General features: G+C 39.5%; 1 protein-coding gene across 1 annotated transcript in view; it reads right to left on the bottom strand.

The window, feature by feature from the left end:
* Window positions 1–11,610, bottom strand: part of CNKSR2 (connector enhancer of kinase suppressor of Ras 2) — a 205,549-nt gene extending 193,939 nt beyond the window's left edge. The window contains exons 1-3 of the mRNA XM_009276936.1: window positions 11,567–11,610; window positions 10,959–10,972; window positions 7,213–7,376 (exon numbers count right to left, since the gene is read on the bottom strand). Coding sequence (XP_009275211.1) covers window positions 7,213–7,376; window positions 10,959–10,972; window positions 11,567–11,610 — 222 coding nt within the window. The remainder of the gene's footprint in view (window positions 1–7,212; window positions 7,377–10,958; window positions 10,973–11,566) is intronic.
* Between the last annotated feature and the right edge of the window lie 6,091 nt (window positions 11,611–17,701).

The following is a 17,701-nucleotide window of genomic DNA, read 5'->3' as shown; positions in this document are numbered from 1 at the left end:
TCTCCAGGCAAGCAGAGCAGATAGCAGTGCTTACATCGATTAATTTCTGCTGCTCCTCTGGAGAAGGCAACCATGGCTGTATAAACTACAGAAGGTAAGGGTTTATTTTTCTTTGGCAAATATTTGTCGCCACACACACAAACATTATTTTTTAAAGAAGGAAAAAAATGGCAACCTTTTGAAAAGACAAATATTATAGTCTAGATAGCTGTGCTGTGTAATAAATTATGTGCAGTGTATAATAAATTATGTGTAAAGAAATGTAACGTCTCAGTTATGCCTGATATCACTCAGTAATATGGGTAACAATCACAAGGATGAAATCGTAAGTTTTCTCTCTAATGCAACTTTTTCAGAAGTCTTTTTCCACTTACTCACAGACTGAACACAGGAGTTTTAAGTAAGAATAGCATATGACTGCTAAGAAATGGACTTGGGATAACCTCAGGCAAGCTCAATTCTGCTCCTCACTATTTTTCAGCGCTTTCATCTTCCCTATTTAATTCTTGAGCATAATTTCTGTATGTAATATTTACTGCTTTTAAACAAGCAACCTGGAAACAGTAAAGTTCATAGAGTCCTCAGTTCTCTGGAAGCCTGGGGAAATTTTTAAATGAATAATCAAAACAGCATCACATGGATACCATTGCACACGGCAGCCACTTCAAAACCACGCCTCAAAATTTGGGGCGGCCAAAAATTCACCAAGAAAAATTCCAACCTTTGTCTCCAAAGTTCATTTTTAAAAATGAACAAAATGCATCTGAACCTCATTCTCCAAAACACTTGGCCAAACACATCCCACAAAATATGAGGCAGATAGCTTACCAGCCCAAAGCTGCGAGCAACTGAGAACACAGCTTGTCATATGGAAGGTGCCTTATGTAACTTTATACCTCATCAGATCTGCCTACAACATATATTTCTAACGACCCTTCTTCCAGCGTCATGAAATGCCAACACTAAGGTTACCTCTTCTTCAAATAGCACTGACATATGGGGTAACTTAGAAGTGCACAACACATGATCCTTACACATCTGTTTCATAAACACAGAATAAGTAGATAAGGAGAAAAAGCCAGATAGCTCAAATGACACCTATCATTTACTGCAATTACTAAACATATACTGATTAAAAGGCAAATGGTTTCAAAAAGAGTATAAATATTTGTCCTAAATGTTTGCAGTCAGAAAAAAACCTCAGATGCATGATACTTCTAGCCCTGCAGAACCCGGGAAAGATTCATAATTGTCATCATCGTTCCCTTTCCTGAAACATGCCCTTCTTTTTCCACAGCACAATCAAGCAACACATCAAAAAACCAAGCCCTGGTTATGCTTTGCAGCACTAATAGAGCAATTATATAACTATTCTTCTTACTCTTATTCAATCAGCAGATTCTGCAAGACCAAGTGCTCATTATTTTTTTGTTTTTCAACCTTCACATGTAATTTTGGCCCTAGCCAGCCAAGTGCTCTTATTTCTCCAGAATTCAAACTACCAGTTACATATTCAGTTACATGCATTTCACAAAGTCTTAAACAGCTAATCAGCAATAAAAAAAAAAAAAAGGAAGTAAGTAGATTGTTATGAACATACTACCTCTTTAAAATATTGCACATTGTAACAGCCCTTTTTATCCAGTCTGCTTTTAACTAGGGGGTTGGATCTTTAAAGGTCTCTTCCCACCCAAACTGTGCTATGACTTTATGGACCAGGGCATATATTTCGCACTTGCCCAAAACTCCAAAGAGCCCAAAGAAAAAAGCAACTAAGAAAAGTATCTAGGATCCATAACTGATTCTTGAGGTGGGTGGGAGAAAGGACTTCACCCTTTGCATACAGACATATTTACTGCCTTTGGCATACCACAGGGTTTACTGCAGTTCTGTATAAAAGATCTACTAACAGCAGCCACAAACATTTTCAACATCATCTTTATGAACCCTTTAACTCCTTAGCTTTATTGATCTGGTGATGGACTTCAGGATTTCCTTCTCTGCAGTTAAGTTAGCTCAGGCTGAAGACAGGAAGGCAGTTGATATATAAGCAGAACTTTAACTAGCAAAGGGCCATAGTAAAAAGGGTAAGTAATTTTTCTGCTATGAGCATGCAGAATATTAACAATAAATCCCAACTTCAATATATACAAATCTCCATTCTGAAATGAAGCCTTCCTCATTTAGCACTACGGTGATTAAGTCTAATATTCACTATTACTGACAAAAGTAGTTTTAAGATCTGGCTAGCGAGAAGGGCAAAGGAAAGGATTTCTGTGTCTGAAACGGCAAGATGATGAAATTAAGATAAAAGGTATAATTCTTACAGGAATTGAATCATTCATGGGTAAAGTAGGTCTATTTTTTACATTAATTTGCATATAAATGTTTTGTGTTAGTGATAAATGATAAGTAATTTCATGCTGTTAGTGCACACCAATGTTTTCTCTGCCAAATAATAATGCTATTTCATCTGCTGCCATCTTCTAGCTTTACAGATTCAAATATACAGTGTATAATAAATTCCTGTGCAGCCATAGCAGATTTAAATAACTAGCTTGAAACCAGTACTGAAACCAGTATGCTGTACAAAGCAAAAACTGTTGTGTTTTGTTTTTTAACCAATCTCTATTCTACACAAATGCAGATTCCCTGAAGAAGTATTTTACAAATTCACTGGGACTTTACTAAGTTCTTTGGTTAAGGAAAACTTTAAAGCATCCAAAAGTTATTTGTGAAGTTTCCTAAATATTCTTATCTTCCCAGAACAAAATATTTCCCGCTTTAAGGTCTCCTTTTAAAAAATATTTGAAAATGTTCAAAAATCAAATGAAACTAATTTAATCTTCATTCAAACAAAATGTACATGATATTTTGGAGAAGTAGAGCAAACAAAAAATCCTCATGCATCAAGGCATTGTGGTGATATGTCAGGCAAACTAGATCATTTTCTTAAAGATGGAAGAAGAAATCTTTGGCTGTGCAGTCTTCAGTCTTTGTATTCTCCAGACAGCGGGGCAAAGGGTAGCGTTTTCCGGGAAAAATATGATACCAAGGAGACATAAAATTTAGAGTCCATGGACACTCAGCAAAATATGGTCATACCCGGTTTTGATAAGTGAAACTCCATCTCCTAACAAACAGATGATGGAAAAAGAATCACGTGCATTTCTTTGCTTTCTGCAGCACAGTTAGGTATTCCAGGAGCCACAAGACCTCCAGACGCACTCTAAACCTGAAGACTGATACAGTGATCTGATGGCATTATCTAAGTAATCTGTTCTTCAGTATGCATTTCTCTTTTCATAAGCATCACCTCCATCTTTCCTCAATTTACTGTCTGTTGACATTGTTCATTCACATCCAGTTCTTAAAGCAACCATCAAAGAAACAAGACTCGTCACATTTTATGTGTGAATGAAGGTCTGCTACACTGTTGTTTGTTTACTGATGAAATGTAAAGCAGTCTTAGACTAGCTTCACCGCCACACACATACTGACAAAGATCACGTTGAGGCTAGATCTGGGTGGTAATTTTTATAACTGATGAACAAGTGTATGTTTTATTACATGGGAGTAGCCTGGAGAAAAAATACCATGGTACCTAACTCAGTACAGTTTCTCCTGTATCTCTAGAGCCAGACATGCAATTTCCTTGTTTACCATTTTTCAACCAGTTTTGAGATGTCAATTATTTTTTGAGATTTTGTCAGTATGAATAAACATGCGCGTCCACATCAAGCAGGAATCTACCTGTTGATGCCACCAGTGTGATCTCAGTTCCATGTCCCAGTTTGAACAGAAAGGGAAGGACAAGAGACGTGCCTTGCTGGAAATAGAACAAGTCTATATATCCGTCATGGTGGTTTCTCAAGGACTGATCGAAAACCATGCAACAAACTCTTAGCAGCAAAGAAATACCATCACAGACCTCACTACTTCTTTCTTTTAAGCACAGAGAACATTTCATGTATCTTGCCCTTTCTGACGTACGGATTTTATAAAACACAAAACTGCACCGAGGCAAGATAATCTATTGAACATGCTCCCACCTTCACGGGCTGAAGGAGAGAGGGAAGAGACAAACCACATCAGTTACATTGCCCGCTCTCTCCTGGAGCACGTTCAGCTTCAGTGATGGTATGCGGTATGTACACCCCCACCATTATCAGTGAGCGTGACCTATAACAGCAGTAGCAGCTGGGCAAAATCTTTATTCCTCCTTCTCTGAAGCACTACAGGAAAAGAAAACCTGTGAATCTCACCCCTAGGACTCTTACTCTCCTGTCAAGAGCACAGTATGGCAGGCTGGCAGCCAAGAGAGACTCTACTAAGATGGATAGCACAGGCCACCGTTTGTTCTCTGGTCAGCTAACGGACACTGGAGAATCCATTTGTTGCAAGTGCTTATGACAGGAGGGGAATACTGTGAGAGACCATAGCCACCCACCCACCTTCTGCCAAAAATCAATAAAGAACATCCTTTAAATAGTGCTATCAATCATAACTGGTTCCCAACTATTATTGCAGCAAGCAGTTTGTCTATTTAGCGCTGTTCAATAGCCTCCGCCTGGGTTAAGGAGGTCCCATGCTCTCTCCATACCAGCCAAATATGCTTGTTCAGGCTCTCCGCTTTCCCCCAGGAAGAAAATGTTGCCCTGTGAACTACAGGCATGCTACACAAGCAGCTGGTTTGCCATTTGCCATATGCATAGCTGACAGGGCAGAAACTACGAGTAGAAGTTTACCCCAAAAAAACGCTGGGAAGCAGGGCAGGAAGAAAGCAGCTCTTAAAACACAACGGCTATCAACATTGCAGAAGCTTTCCTCATTGATGGCAACTCTGTCTTGGAAACTGTCCCCTGCAGAGTGGGAGCAGAAATGAACAGTGGGCAGTGGTTCTGTCCCCTTCAATTGTCCTCAATGCCAAAACCTGTTTAGGTGGTCACTCACTAGCTCGGAGAGAATGGGGAGGAGAATCAGAAGTGACAATCCTTTTGGTTTTTAATGATCAGTTTAAAATCAATCAGAGATTATGCTTGCAAGGCAAAACTAACATTACTATTCCTACCCCATCATGCCACCCATCATCTCCAGCATCCAAATAGACCTTAACTCAGTTGGACCATACACTTGTAACTCATGCCAAATTCTATCATGAAACCTCTGTGAAACTCCAGTGAAACACAAAAAATAATCAGATCATTTTCATTAAAAAAACCTTGCACAGTGACTACCTGCACTAGCAGTTATCTTATGTTGGAGAGTCATAGGCTTAAAGTTCTCCTAAACAATACAGTCAACATTAGAGGCTAATCAGAAGAATGCGCAAGCACTAACCAGGACAGATACTTACTGATGCAATAAAACAAGGAAAGACTGTAAGTATAGGACCAGTAGAGCCAAAAGGATTGTCTCTGAATTCAATTTCCTAAGAGGTTTATCTGACAGGTGAACAATAAATTGAAATTAAGTTCACTAAAATCAATATAACAATCACATTTTGTATCCCTGAGGAGCTATCAGGAGCCAATTGCAAGACTGCAAAAACCTCAGCTTAAATTAGAAGCTGTGATCTGAACGCATGCTATTGTGTTTCAGTGAAGAAGTTTTCTTTACGATGAACTCAGAAAAGCAGACAACACTCTATGTGCAACAAGGACCAGGAAGGTAGAGACTTGCTGCATGAATTAAGGATGCAGTGTTAGCCTTCACTACAAATTCCTTATTTTATATTCAACTTAGTTCCATACACTTTTGCCTAAGATAAGGGAGCTACAAAGACAAGTTGAGTTTGTTTGTCTAAAGATAAGATCTGTAATTAAATACCTGGGAAAAAAATAAATTTCAGCTAATAAACAAGTTTTTGTCTGTGAAAATAGGTTATTTTTGAAAAAGCCACAGTCTGTCTCCCTGTGTGCCTGGGAAGAATGGTCATCGGTGTTCACCCTAACTTAGATTTTGTCTCAGTTAATTAAAGTATTTACTTTCTTGTTTCCTTTTGCACTGTCTGATGAGAAAAGTACTTTGTGAATAACTCTCTTTATGTTCCCTTCTATATCAGTAGCATTATTTTTTTTTAGGATTGCATCCTTTCCATTATTTAAAAAACAAATAGATGAGTTAACTTATTGCACTGAGCCACTTTGCAACGTTATTAGAAATACTACTCTAAAGAAGAGAATCCAAGATGTGTTTAAAAGCAAATGTCTTCCTTTACGGAAAAGCTTTTTTCCCCTTTTTTACTTTCTTTTTTGCCTTTTTTTTTCCGCTCTCTTCTCTTCATTACCCCTCACATCTATCTCCCAAAGATGCAACAACAGGATATTCAGAAAAGCTGCTGCATACTGAGAATCCACAAGCCCTTCTGAAGAGCCTTTCAGCCTACCATCTTTGATTGCCTCTACTGGGATTCAGCTTTCTTAAAGCTGCTTCTGAGGCTCGGAAAAATAGTATGCATTAAAAATCCACAAAACACCACTTTAGACAGTCAAGTACAGCTTAGCAGAGCTGTTCACAATCCTTCCTACAGTGGAGAATGCAGACAGTGTGCCCAATCTACCACTAATCTTTACAGGCACACACAAAAAGTTTGTAAGAAGGGTGAAGTCAGCACCACACCCCTCACCGAGGGGATAATCTCAGTTATGCATGACACAACCTGACTGAAAAGACCATTACCAAAATCCCTCTGTATGCTCCATCAAAGATGTATGTATTATTTACACATAAGATAATTATTTCAGTATTTAATCCTTTCTACTGTGAATACAAGCAGCTATGTTTCAGCAAGCTCAAATAATCATCTAAAATATAATTTGCATGAAAGCATCAGTGAAAAATGACATCGTTAATATCAGGACATTTTGTTTGTAAAGGGCAACCGGCACTCAGTTACTGCATGTACATATATAATTGTTTTACATTCCAAACCAAACCCAGTCTCTTGTGATTTCAGCTATACTTTTCTTCTATAAAGACAGATATGCAAGCCTTAAATCTCTGATACCAATTTATTTAACAAGCACCATCCTATCAGTAGATATTGCTCTTTATCTTGCCTCTGGTTTAAAATGCTAAATTGTTCATACATTACATATCAGGAGTTTCTTGAACTACTTAGGTAGTCTTTAGGACTAGAAATTTGAATACACAAACTGTGAATATGCAAACACTCTTCACTCCCCCCCCGTTTTGCCCCAAGAAGTTTACCAGTGCGCAGAGCAAGTCTACTGCTTCTAAGATAAGCTCCTGATGACCAATTCGTGTGACTCCAAGATCTTCCAGTTCTTGATGAGTAATGCGTAGTAGCTGGTCACCACTAATCTTCTCTCTCTCAAAGTTCTTTATATATTGCTGCAGGCAATCATCAAGACCTGCAGAAACAGGACGGAAGAAGGGAATACAAAAGTTAGCAACGTTTTGTACTGCCATAGGAAGTAAAAATGGGCTGGAACCAAAAATCAAGCCAACAGAGGATACTTGCCCTATCTTTAAGAGAAGTATTTCAACATTACAAAAAATTTAATGCTACCCAGAAATCTTAAGATTTGGAGAACTATGGCAGCCATGGCTTTTCCACCTGTGGACGATACCAACCTCGCCCGAATCCCAAACAGAGCCCTGAATTCTTGTAGTATACTGCGCTATGATGCCTATCTGGCAGCCCCTAATAACAGGTATGTTAGCAATGGCTCCATTACGTCTGGGAGGGGAGAGGAGAAGGGGGAACAATGGAAGAGAGGAAGACTTGCATCCTTCTCTGGGTGCAGCATATCAACAGATGCTGTTAATTATTACAGCACTGTAAGAGACTAGAAACAAGGGAAAGCATTTGTGCCAGAGACAAATTCTAAGGGAATAATGAGAGTGTGAATATGCTTAACGCCATACATCCAGGAGGGACTAGCTATCAGTGCCTCTTAACCTCACTACCAGAGTACCTCTGCCACGGTAGGTCACATGACGAGGAGGCGCTGCTGGAGATGGCCTCAGCTAGGAACCCATCTCTTCATGGGACACTTGGCTACAGCACCCCACGCAGTGACACACAAAACGGCAGTGCCACATCATAGCGTCTCTCCTACTCTAAGACCGTTCATACGCTGCTGAGCCACCTGAAAGTTCACAGATCATGCCAGCCCTTAAAACAAGCTGCAAAGAGCTCTAGAGAACAGGAAATGTGGTAGCACTGCAAATGCGTAGACTGGACCCCAAATGCAGCAGCAGATCCAGCTCAACGTACCTCAGTTCAGAAACTGTACGGAGTCACTCACGGCACACAAATGCCTACTGAGCATGAAAAGCCACTAAAATAAAGACCTGCGTGCGCTCTCCAGAACAGAGTAATCAGGGAGCAGAAACAGGCCCGTTGTGCCAAAAACGATCCTAGAAGTGCATGCAACACATTTGCTCAGGACATGGATGAGTGCAGGGTTGTACAGGACCAGGTCCTGCTTTGGGGGCCACCCCGATTCTAGCTATTCAGTTTGATTATCAGTCTAATGACATGTACCTGACTACACATTTTTGCCTGGAGCACAGGGCACTGCAGAACGTGAGATAATCCATCATGCACCTCTTCTCCATCAATCTTTGCCTAAGAGGGCCAGACTAGTACGGGGAAGCTCTGCAGCGTGTGCATCCCTGTGCCAAGGGGATAAGGTAGACTCTCGGGTATTTGGTGGTCCATCTAAAATTTGTGTTTGAATACCTTCTGATGGATCAATATGACTGCTACCAAGTAGCAGGATTTGACAAAAATCTGAATGTATTAATTTAGCTGCTTCTTGAGAGATACCACCTGTCTGATGGTTGTCTTCAAACAATCCCTAATGTTGAAAAGACACCTGCTCGTTAGGTTGCAAGGAAGTGAGAACATTTTTACTTGCTAATCAAAATGTCTGAAAAATCTGAAGGTACATGGAGGAGGAAAAAAAAAAAAAATTGATCTGACTGCTGAGCCCCAGCCATCTCATAAGGGCCCCAGCTTACAGCATAAAGCTTCTCTGAAACTGGTTTTGTTGCATTTTTGGTTCTCATTCACCCCTTTTAGGGTGCAACCACACCTCCAAAGAGACTCACATGAAGAACATGTTGGTACTGCAAGCAGGGATGCCCCAGAGCCAAGCCAGCCTGCCGTTCCTGGCTTGGCCCTTGGGCAAGCTTCACCAACGCTCTGTCCCTGCTACAACACACCAGCACAATCTTCACATGCCTTCTAGAATTCACACACCAAAACTGAACCACACGGAAACACTCTGTAAATCAAATACTCCAGGCCCAAGGCACAGGAGCAGGTCCCCAGTTCCAGCAGCCTCCAACCACGTCCTTCCAGAGCCTGCTGCCTGATTTCCTGCCTCCAAAACAAAGCCACTTAAAGGTCTAGGTTAATCAAGCATTTGGAGCTATGCCTTCCATTCATTTCCCTTTCTAAACAAATAGTTGCTCAAATCAGTCATATACCCTATTACAGTATATTAACAGAGAACAAAAATGGTGATCCAGGACTGATCATGTATCACATCTTGCCACACAGCCTGGTTCTCAGATGTGCTTGACCAGCTTGTGAGGAGCTAAAAATTGTTCCTTAATTCTCCAACAAAGAAAATACAAATGGTTAAACTTTCAGTAAGAGCAATGATCTACTAAAGCTTTTATTCTCCTAAGTTTAATTCCCCTACATTAGGGGAAACTGAATTATCAGAACGACCAAGACTGATCCATAAAATGACTTGCTTGCCACACATATGCACGGAAAAGAATACAGGAACACTCACTAAGGTCAAAACAACACAGCTTGCTGCTTTGTGGGGTGCCCCACTGTATTTTTTATATTTTTTCCTTTTGTATTTAAATAATGAATACTCTGCCTTTGGCCTTAGAACTGCTTGTTAATCAAAAGTAATGTTTCACTGTAAAACAACACAATACATGCATAGTCTGTGTGATGTACAAGGGGAAGATCTTAATTTCTCTCTTTCTTAGACACTATTGCTTCAGAACATGTGAAAGAGCACGAGTCCTGCATATTCCCAAGGCATTTCAATGGGAGCCCTCAATTAATCCAAATGCTGCCATCTCTCTCTTACATGGTAGGCAATGCTCATCATTATTAGCAAACAGACAATTATTAGCAAACAGACAAGCAATAAAAATCAATGCTCATCATTATTAGCAAACAGACAAGTAGCAATAAAAAACAGGTATTCTTCTCTGTCTGACACCTGAAAGTAGGGCCATTTACCAAGTCCCAGTGCTATAAGAACTCATTTAGACATTTAAATTTAGGTTGCAAAAGGAAATAATTTTCCTGAAATCTTCTTGAATCCACTTTACTTGTTCACACACGCACACAAGATACCATTATCTTGAATTGTCTGACGTGAGCCTTCTTGATTTATCCATATTTGTACATATTTTCTCCCAAAGCCCTTCTTAGCCCAAGTTTTCCATCTGATATATTAATTTCATGAACTGTTTTACAAGCACAGTCCCATGTATGTGGCATTTATTTTTTTGAAAGAAATTGAATATTCTTGACAATACATAAAACATTTCATCTAAAAATGTATTAGAAATAGTCCATAGATGTGCTTTTGCTAAATGACTAAAAAAGAAGGCAGTAAGTACTTCTGATATTCCTGAACTTAAGTCCCACACTGCTTACATAGACTGCTGAATGAGAATAATAACATTAAAATATTCAGCGTCATCAGGTATCAAAAAATGAATTCCCAGCTAAGAGACTAGCAACACAAATCCAGAATAAGACATGACAGATGCACTTAATAAACACTTACTGACAGTTAATTCTAAATAAAGCCATTACTCTTCCTCCTGCTGCTATCTATGTATTTTTGTCATTCAGATGTAATCTAGACAGATGCATGTAGTTCATATAGGGTAAGAAAAAAATTTAAGACAACAAAAATATTACTGACAATTGCTTGACTCACCAATTTTGTAAAAACTACAGCCAGGAAAGAACAAAACAATTTAACCGTAGATTGCATGACATTTTCATATTAGCTGGCCCCAATTACTTCCCCTCATTCCTAAAAAGAACATCCTTTTAAAGTAATTTATTTCTGTCATTCTATTTCTTAATTAAAGAGCAGCAATTCTTTTTGTAATCAGAACTGTGCACAGATAGGAAATAATAATAATAATACAAAAAGGCCGCCAGCGTTCCTCACCCACACCTTTTGTCCCCAGAGCCACAGCAGACAGCCCTGTTTGCCAGCAGCTGGCCAGCCACCGCTGCGTTCAGATCAACAGGAGGGGAGCTGCAGGGAATGGGCGTTCCTGGCCGATAATGCCATTTAGTTCGGGACAGGACACGATGCACCACAAAACATCACGTGCCTGGGGTCCCTGGAGACTCCCTGGGAAGCTAACGGGGATAGCACAGCTTTCTTAAGAGCACTCTGTCTTTTACGATATTCCTGCAAGTCCAGCATCCACCCAACCTCAATGTAGTAAGAAATTTATCTGGCTGTCAAGGTCTGCTCCGCTCCTACCCCCAGATGCCCTCATATCAGAAGATGTCACACAACCCACGTACTACAGGAATCGCAGCAAATAACTCAGTTTGATGGCACCGGCCATGGGTGCAATTAAGGTTGCCAAGCATCTAGCAGTCCTGGATATTTCAAGAACGGTGGCCTCTGTCCAAAAATCAGGTTCGTTATTACATTCTGGATGCATAGGGCCCCACAGTACATCAAACAGGTTTTGTGATGTCAATACACAAGTAACAGTCTCATATTCAACAGCTCTGCTCCTCGCCCAAAATAACCCAAGATTTTTTGAGTATATGTAAAGGCACAGATGTTCCAATAATAAGAGAGTTTAAAGTAAAACTGTATGATGGTACTCCTCTTCCTTTTAGACCTATTCTTTAAAGGAAACACTGTATAATGTAACTTTTTTTTCTTTTTTCTTGAAAGATTCTTTGTCTTGTGCTCCAGAAATAACACAGACCTCCAAGGATGCTAACTACTCAAGAAGCACTCCCCGCCCCACATGCTTTCCACCTGAGCTTATCAACCACGGAGTCTGGCAATGCTGTCCAGATCCGACTATACACTCATTACCTGGCCAGTTTGATTGGGGCCAGGTAATGAGCAATAAGCAAGCTCTACCTCATCTGTGGGACTAAACAAATAAAAAACAATAGCAAAAGTAAAGAAAGCTCCTCCAAAAGAAAGTGCTCAGAAGAGTCAGTGCTTTAAACATTAAAAAAAACTTCTCTAGAAAAGTTTCTCTTGCGGGTAGAACATACTGGAGCTGTTTTTTTCCCCTACTCTGTCATTGAGTTTTACCTTGTGTGGGCCAAGTCAGAGTTCATCAAATCATTAACAATTTTTAATGGCTCACTGATGCAAAATTGGGCAGATTTCTATACAATGAATTCCTTTTATTACAACAGCATAGTAGCAACTGATCAAGAAATGTTTAATTTCATTGTTTTACTCATATGATTTTCTGGAATAAGATTGCAAGATGCAGTGCTACCCCCCAGGGAAATCTTCCATGCTTGCAATCTCCTAATAACACAACTGCACACTTCATGATCTCTCTGAGGTATTATCTTATTTTGACGTGTGTAGCAGGTTATCTTTTGAAACAAGCAAACTGACAAACCACCCTGTAATTCAGTGTCAGAACAGGTTATGCATATCTGTGGTAATTCAAAGTCAAATGACCCTCTCCGTGAAATATATACTCAGGTTCTGATCACACAGTCTGCTCCTTCTCTGCAAGCAGTTCAGTCTTTCCTCCCGGCTCTAAGAGACTAAAAAGTATTAAAATAGACTTTTTCTATGGGTAGATGTGAACTAAAATTTGTAATCAGCTGCTCAAATATACATGAGAAGATACAGTTCTAAAAATAGTGGCAACTAGGTAGAATATTCTTCCCCAAATTGGTGGCAAAAGAATTCTTCCTTAAGACTGGAAAACTACAGTGAAAGTAACAGAGCTTGTGTCCTTATCAGCCTTCTTTTCTGTTAAAGATAAGGTTAAGGGAAAGATAATTAACATTACAGGTTTAACTATCATACCTGAAACTTTGACAAGGGAGTATATTTTTATGCTCCTCTGGTAAATCAGAATGAGGCTGTAAACTGACAGCTTCCCTTGGCAAGTCCCTGTTCTGTAAACCCAGCATTTACTGAAAAGCAGTAACATACAGACAATACACAGAGTAATTTTGCACGGGAGGGAAAGACACACAGCTTTCTTAAAAAACACATGACAGGTTTGGGGGTTTTCTTTTTCTTTTAATATAACACAAACTAACTCATCTTTCAATTTGAACAGAAAGAGTATGCCCTACCTGAACTCCATCAGTTTTATACCTTAACAAGTACAAATTCAAGTAATGTAATGTAGCACAGAATTTAACAAGTCATTAAAAAAAAATTTAAACTAGAGTTTAATATCAGCTGGGCATTTATGTAGCACTATCCGATGCCTTTTCAGATTGTAAACTATCATTTGCAACATTTTTACCTAAATTAGCAAGGGACCACTAAAACATTAAATGTTCAGAAAAAAATCACGGTTGTTTTCTCCCTGCCCACCATTAAATATGCATTAAATTTAAGCCAACTATTCTTAAGGACTGACCACTTTTGAAACTGCACGAGTCTACATATGTTTCAAACATAAATGTTCAACTGAGTTCCTGATAAGTTAAAACATTGTGCTATGACTTATGCATTTGCATCTAGGCTTTATTAATCCAGAGCTGGTAGGCTACTAGCCTATTCGCTTTAATTATACAAAAATACAAGCTTTCCTTATGTCAAAGAGCAAGACAAGCAGCCAGGAAACTTCTGTCTTCCTTCCACCTCAACCAGAGAGCTGCTCCTGGGCACAGACACCGCAGGCAACTTGGAGCGGGCAATTGTCCCCGCCACAGCAGCTCTCGTTTGGGGTACACACTCATGTTTCCTCCCTAGGAGAATGAGAGGGGAAAGACTAGGAAAGGCCAGGTTTCATCATAATCTGTACGTGGGAGATGGGCATTTGGAAACTCTCCACGTCCCTCAGTCTGGATGTCACCACAGAAACATCAAGCAAGCCAAGCTAGCTGCTTCCCCACCTGAGAGGCAAAGATAATTCTCCTCTGCCCACGTAAGGGATGCTCACGTAAAGGATGCTGACTGCTTCGGGGTCTTCAGCACCTCCTGGGCTTCATATGTGACAAACAGATGTCACAGTTATCAGTGCCAGAAGATGAAGCAGAAAACAGAATGTTTTAAGTGCAGTAGATGGCAAATGCCTACTGTGGACAGGAAGGCCACAAAAAAGTAATGCCCCATCCCAGAGGAGCACTGCAGGTAGGGTGGCAAAAGAAACACCAGAAGCAGCTTTCATTACAGATTGGGAAAAAATTACAATATATTTAAAACTGGGGGGAAAAAAATTAATTGCAGGCCCCGGATTTATGAATGGGTACAGGATTAATGAAAAAAAGATTTGCCAAATGCCTGGATTACAGCAGCATTTGCAAAAGAGCAGGACAATCACTTTGTGCACTGGTTATCTGCAATTTCAGGCAAAAGCCCTCTAACCGCAAAACGTGTTTGTCCTCTCACTCCCTCTTCCTCTCTCTCTGTATATATCTGAGTCAAAGAAAATTCCAAAAGCATTAAAAACAAACATTAAAAATGACTGAGAAGATCCAAATAATTATTCCTTCAAGCATAACATGCATATTCATAGAATATAGTATAAGATTACGTGTTTTCCGTGTGCAGTTTAGGGTAGATGTATTTTTTCCTAGGAATCTTCAGCTGTTCATAGTCAAAACATTAGCTGAAAGGTACTGCTAACTAAAAACTACATTTTTAGACAATGAAAGAGAAACACAATACATAAAAAACCCCACTTTATATCCACTGGCTATATACTACTAACTCCAGAAAAGCGTGTTAAGTTTGTAGAATGAAGAACTCAAAAGATAGAAGATGTGAACGTGAGAAGCAGCAATGTAATCCAAATTCAGCCTCTCCTGAAGGTGTTATAAATGGCTACTAGACCAGAGGTACTGTGTACAGCAGTGAGGTAAATAATGAAGGTGTCACACTGGGCTCCTGAAGAGATGCGCAAAATGAGGAATTGAAATAGAAGTGTATTTTAGACCTTGCATGTTGCTCTGTTCTTTTTAAGGTCCTTGCCAGGAGAAGGGCCTGTGGTCGGTCAAAGGAAAAGTCACCAGCGAACAAGGAGATGGCATTATGCCAGGCGAAAACCTGGGAGTCAAAAAGTGTATTTGCTACAGTGGTGGATTGAAACAGAAGTTTGGGGTGAAAGAAGTACTGTCCCGGGTCACTACTAATTCTGTAATTAAAAATCAAATCCTGTTCGAGGAGTCTAACTCTGAAGTGTCTGCTGTTTCCGTGCCTACAGATACACTCTCTTTTCATGACAGTGAACTCCTATGAGACCTGGATATATTCATTATATGACCGTGTTGGAAATAAATGGCAATTTTGTTCATCTGAAAATTGCAGAAACATTAAGACTAAGTGAATCATACATGGCTCAACAGCTCTATTTTACAAAGACTTTCACACTGACCAACTTTTAAAAGGGTTTTCTTGAAAAAAGAAAACAAAATTAAAAAAAGGAGGAGGAGAGACAGAAAGTGTACGTATAGACTAACTACAAGCATGATTTAAAGATACACAAGACCGAACTGGGTGCAGTGTCTAATAGGACAAATTTTCAATAAAATCAGTCCTTGCTGTTAAGCCCTGATTATAAGTAGTCTATGATGGCAAGTCAGACTTGTTAATTACAAGAATAATATGCAAAGTGTTCTGTTTAGCTGTTGATAAATGTAATCATTCATATTTCTCTGGGTGCTTTTTGTTTCCATTATGCCCATCTGTATAGCAAAGCCAAATCTTTACACAAGCACATACAAGTTTTGCAAAGCATTTGAAATCTTAAAACGTGGATAACACTGCAACAACCAGTGCTGAGCTCTATTTCTATGAAATTCAAGGATTAGTATCCCTGATTATCAATATTGTTCTCAATGTAAGAGGTTATAATTATTGTTATATTTAGGACTCATTATTGGATTACAACGACCACATTGTTCAACTACAGCTGTGGACTTTGCACACGAGAAATGCTGAATTGTGCTGAAAAGTTAGTGTGGCTGATAATGGCAGCGGAAATCTCTTTGCTAGTGGAAGGGAGAGGAGTCAAACAACCCACAGCATCGTTAAATATCAGGAACCCCTCAAATGAAGCTAATCAAAGGAATGCATCCATTTACTTCTGATAAACACTACTACACCCAACTGCTGGAGCCTAGGGCAGCCACAATGGAGATGGCTTGAGAAAGTGTGCATTCACCCTCATAATTCAATATATAAAATGACAAAGCAATTTTAAGCTCAGGTTAGAAGTTCAGCACAATCTGGGAGGCATCTAGAGATAAACTAAAAATATCTGAACTGTAATGATTTCTGTCCTCCCCCCCCCACCGCCCCACCAAGGAATTCTACTTTTATGCTGAACAAAGAACAGACAGGTTAATGGGGGAGGATGGTGGTGTTTGTCTAAACATCGTACTCTACCAAAACCAGGAGTTCTCCAATAAGTTGTCCAAGCATTATCAAGATTACAAGACTATAAATGCTGAATTAAATACTCCTCTAAAATCTCAAAGAGGAAATCCCATTATTGCCTCATTTTTTTTCTGCATAAATCTATGCCCTCATGATTTTTGAAGCAGCTTTGAAGACATGGAATGTACCACCAAAGCTTTGCAAAAAGCAAGAGGAGAAAGTGGCATTGTCACTTTACATGTAATAATATATTTTTATGATACACAAGGATCCAGACAGTCTAGTCTTATTCAGGGTCCCATGATGCTAGAGTCTGTACAAAGTAATATACAAGGAGACATGGCCCTGACCCAGGATGCTTGATAAACTTCTCTTTTCCTCCATGAAATTCAAGCTGGCTAGCTAATAAAGGCAGACCCCTCCACAGCTACTTTTATTTCTACTCTGTTTCACTTCACAGTTTTCACACACACGCCATCACACTCTTTCCCATTTTTCACATGTGCTCCAGTTTGCTGAGTACCTCAAGAAAGGGAAGTCTTCTTGGGTCCAATCAATGGTTAACTTCTTCCTCGAAGTACTGCGTTTCTGCTCCAGTCATCACATGTAAATTAGAATACATTGCAACTGTCTCGGCATATAGGCATTTTTCAATCAGCATCATAAAATTAGCGTTCTAAATACCATTCATGAACATGCATTTGATCTATTTGTGTTTCATCGGATAATTTTTTTAAATTTCATATGTTCCCATTTTTCCGCTCCAAAATGGTTCCTTGTACATCTGTCTGCATCACTACCACTGTAAGGATTTGACCTTTTCTAAGAACTTGCTACCATACATCAGACTATAAGGAGTAACTTTATTACTAATTGGTTCCCCCTAAAATATCAAGCAATTTATGAGCCAGCACAAGAAAAAGTTTTTCTCAGCATGTGTCCTTCTGACTTTAGAGTTTCTAGAGGTTTATCTTCGTACTAGTGCAAAGCAACTTTACGTGATTAAAACACAGCTTATTGCCAAACATACAAGATTAAAACTCAGCATATCGCCAAACATACAATATTCTGGTGCCTGCAAACAAAAAGGCCACACCACTGGT

Source organism: Aptenodytes forsteri, unplaced genomic scaffold, assembly GCF_000699145.1.
Source record: "Aptenodytes forsteri isolate BGI_AS27 unplaced genomic scaffold, ASM69914v1 Scaffold273, whole genome shotgun sequence".
NCBI classification, from domain to species: Eukaryota; Metazoa; Chordata; class Aves; order Sphenisciformes; family Spheniscidae; genus Aptenodytes; species Aptenodytes forsteri.
Note: the sequence above shows the minus strand (reverse complement) of the source record. Positions and strands in the feature narration are given on the sequence as shown.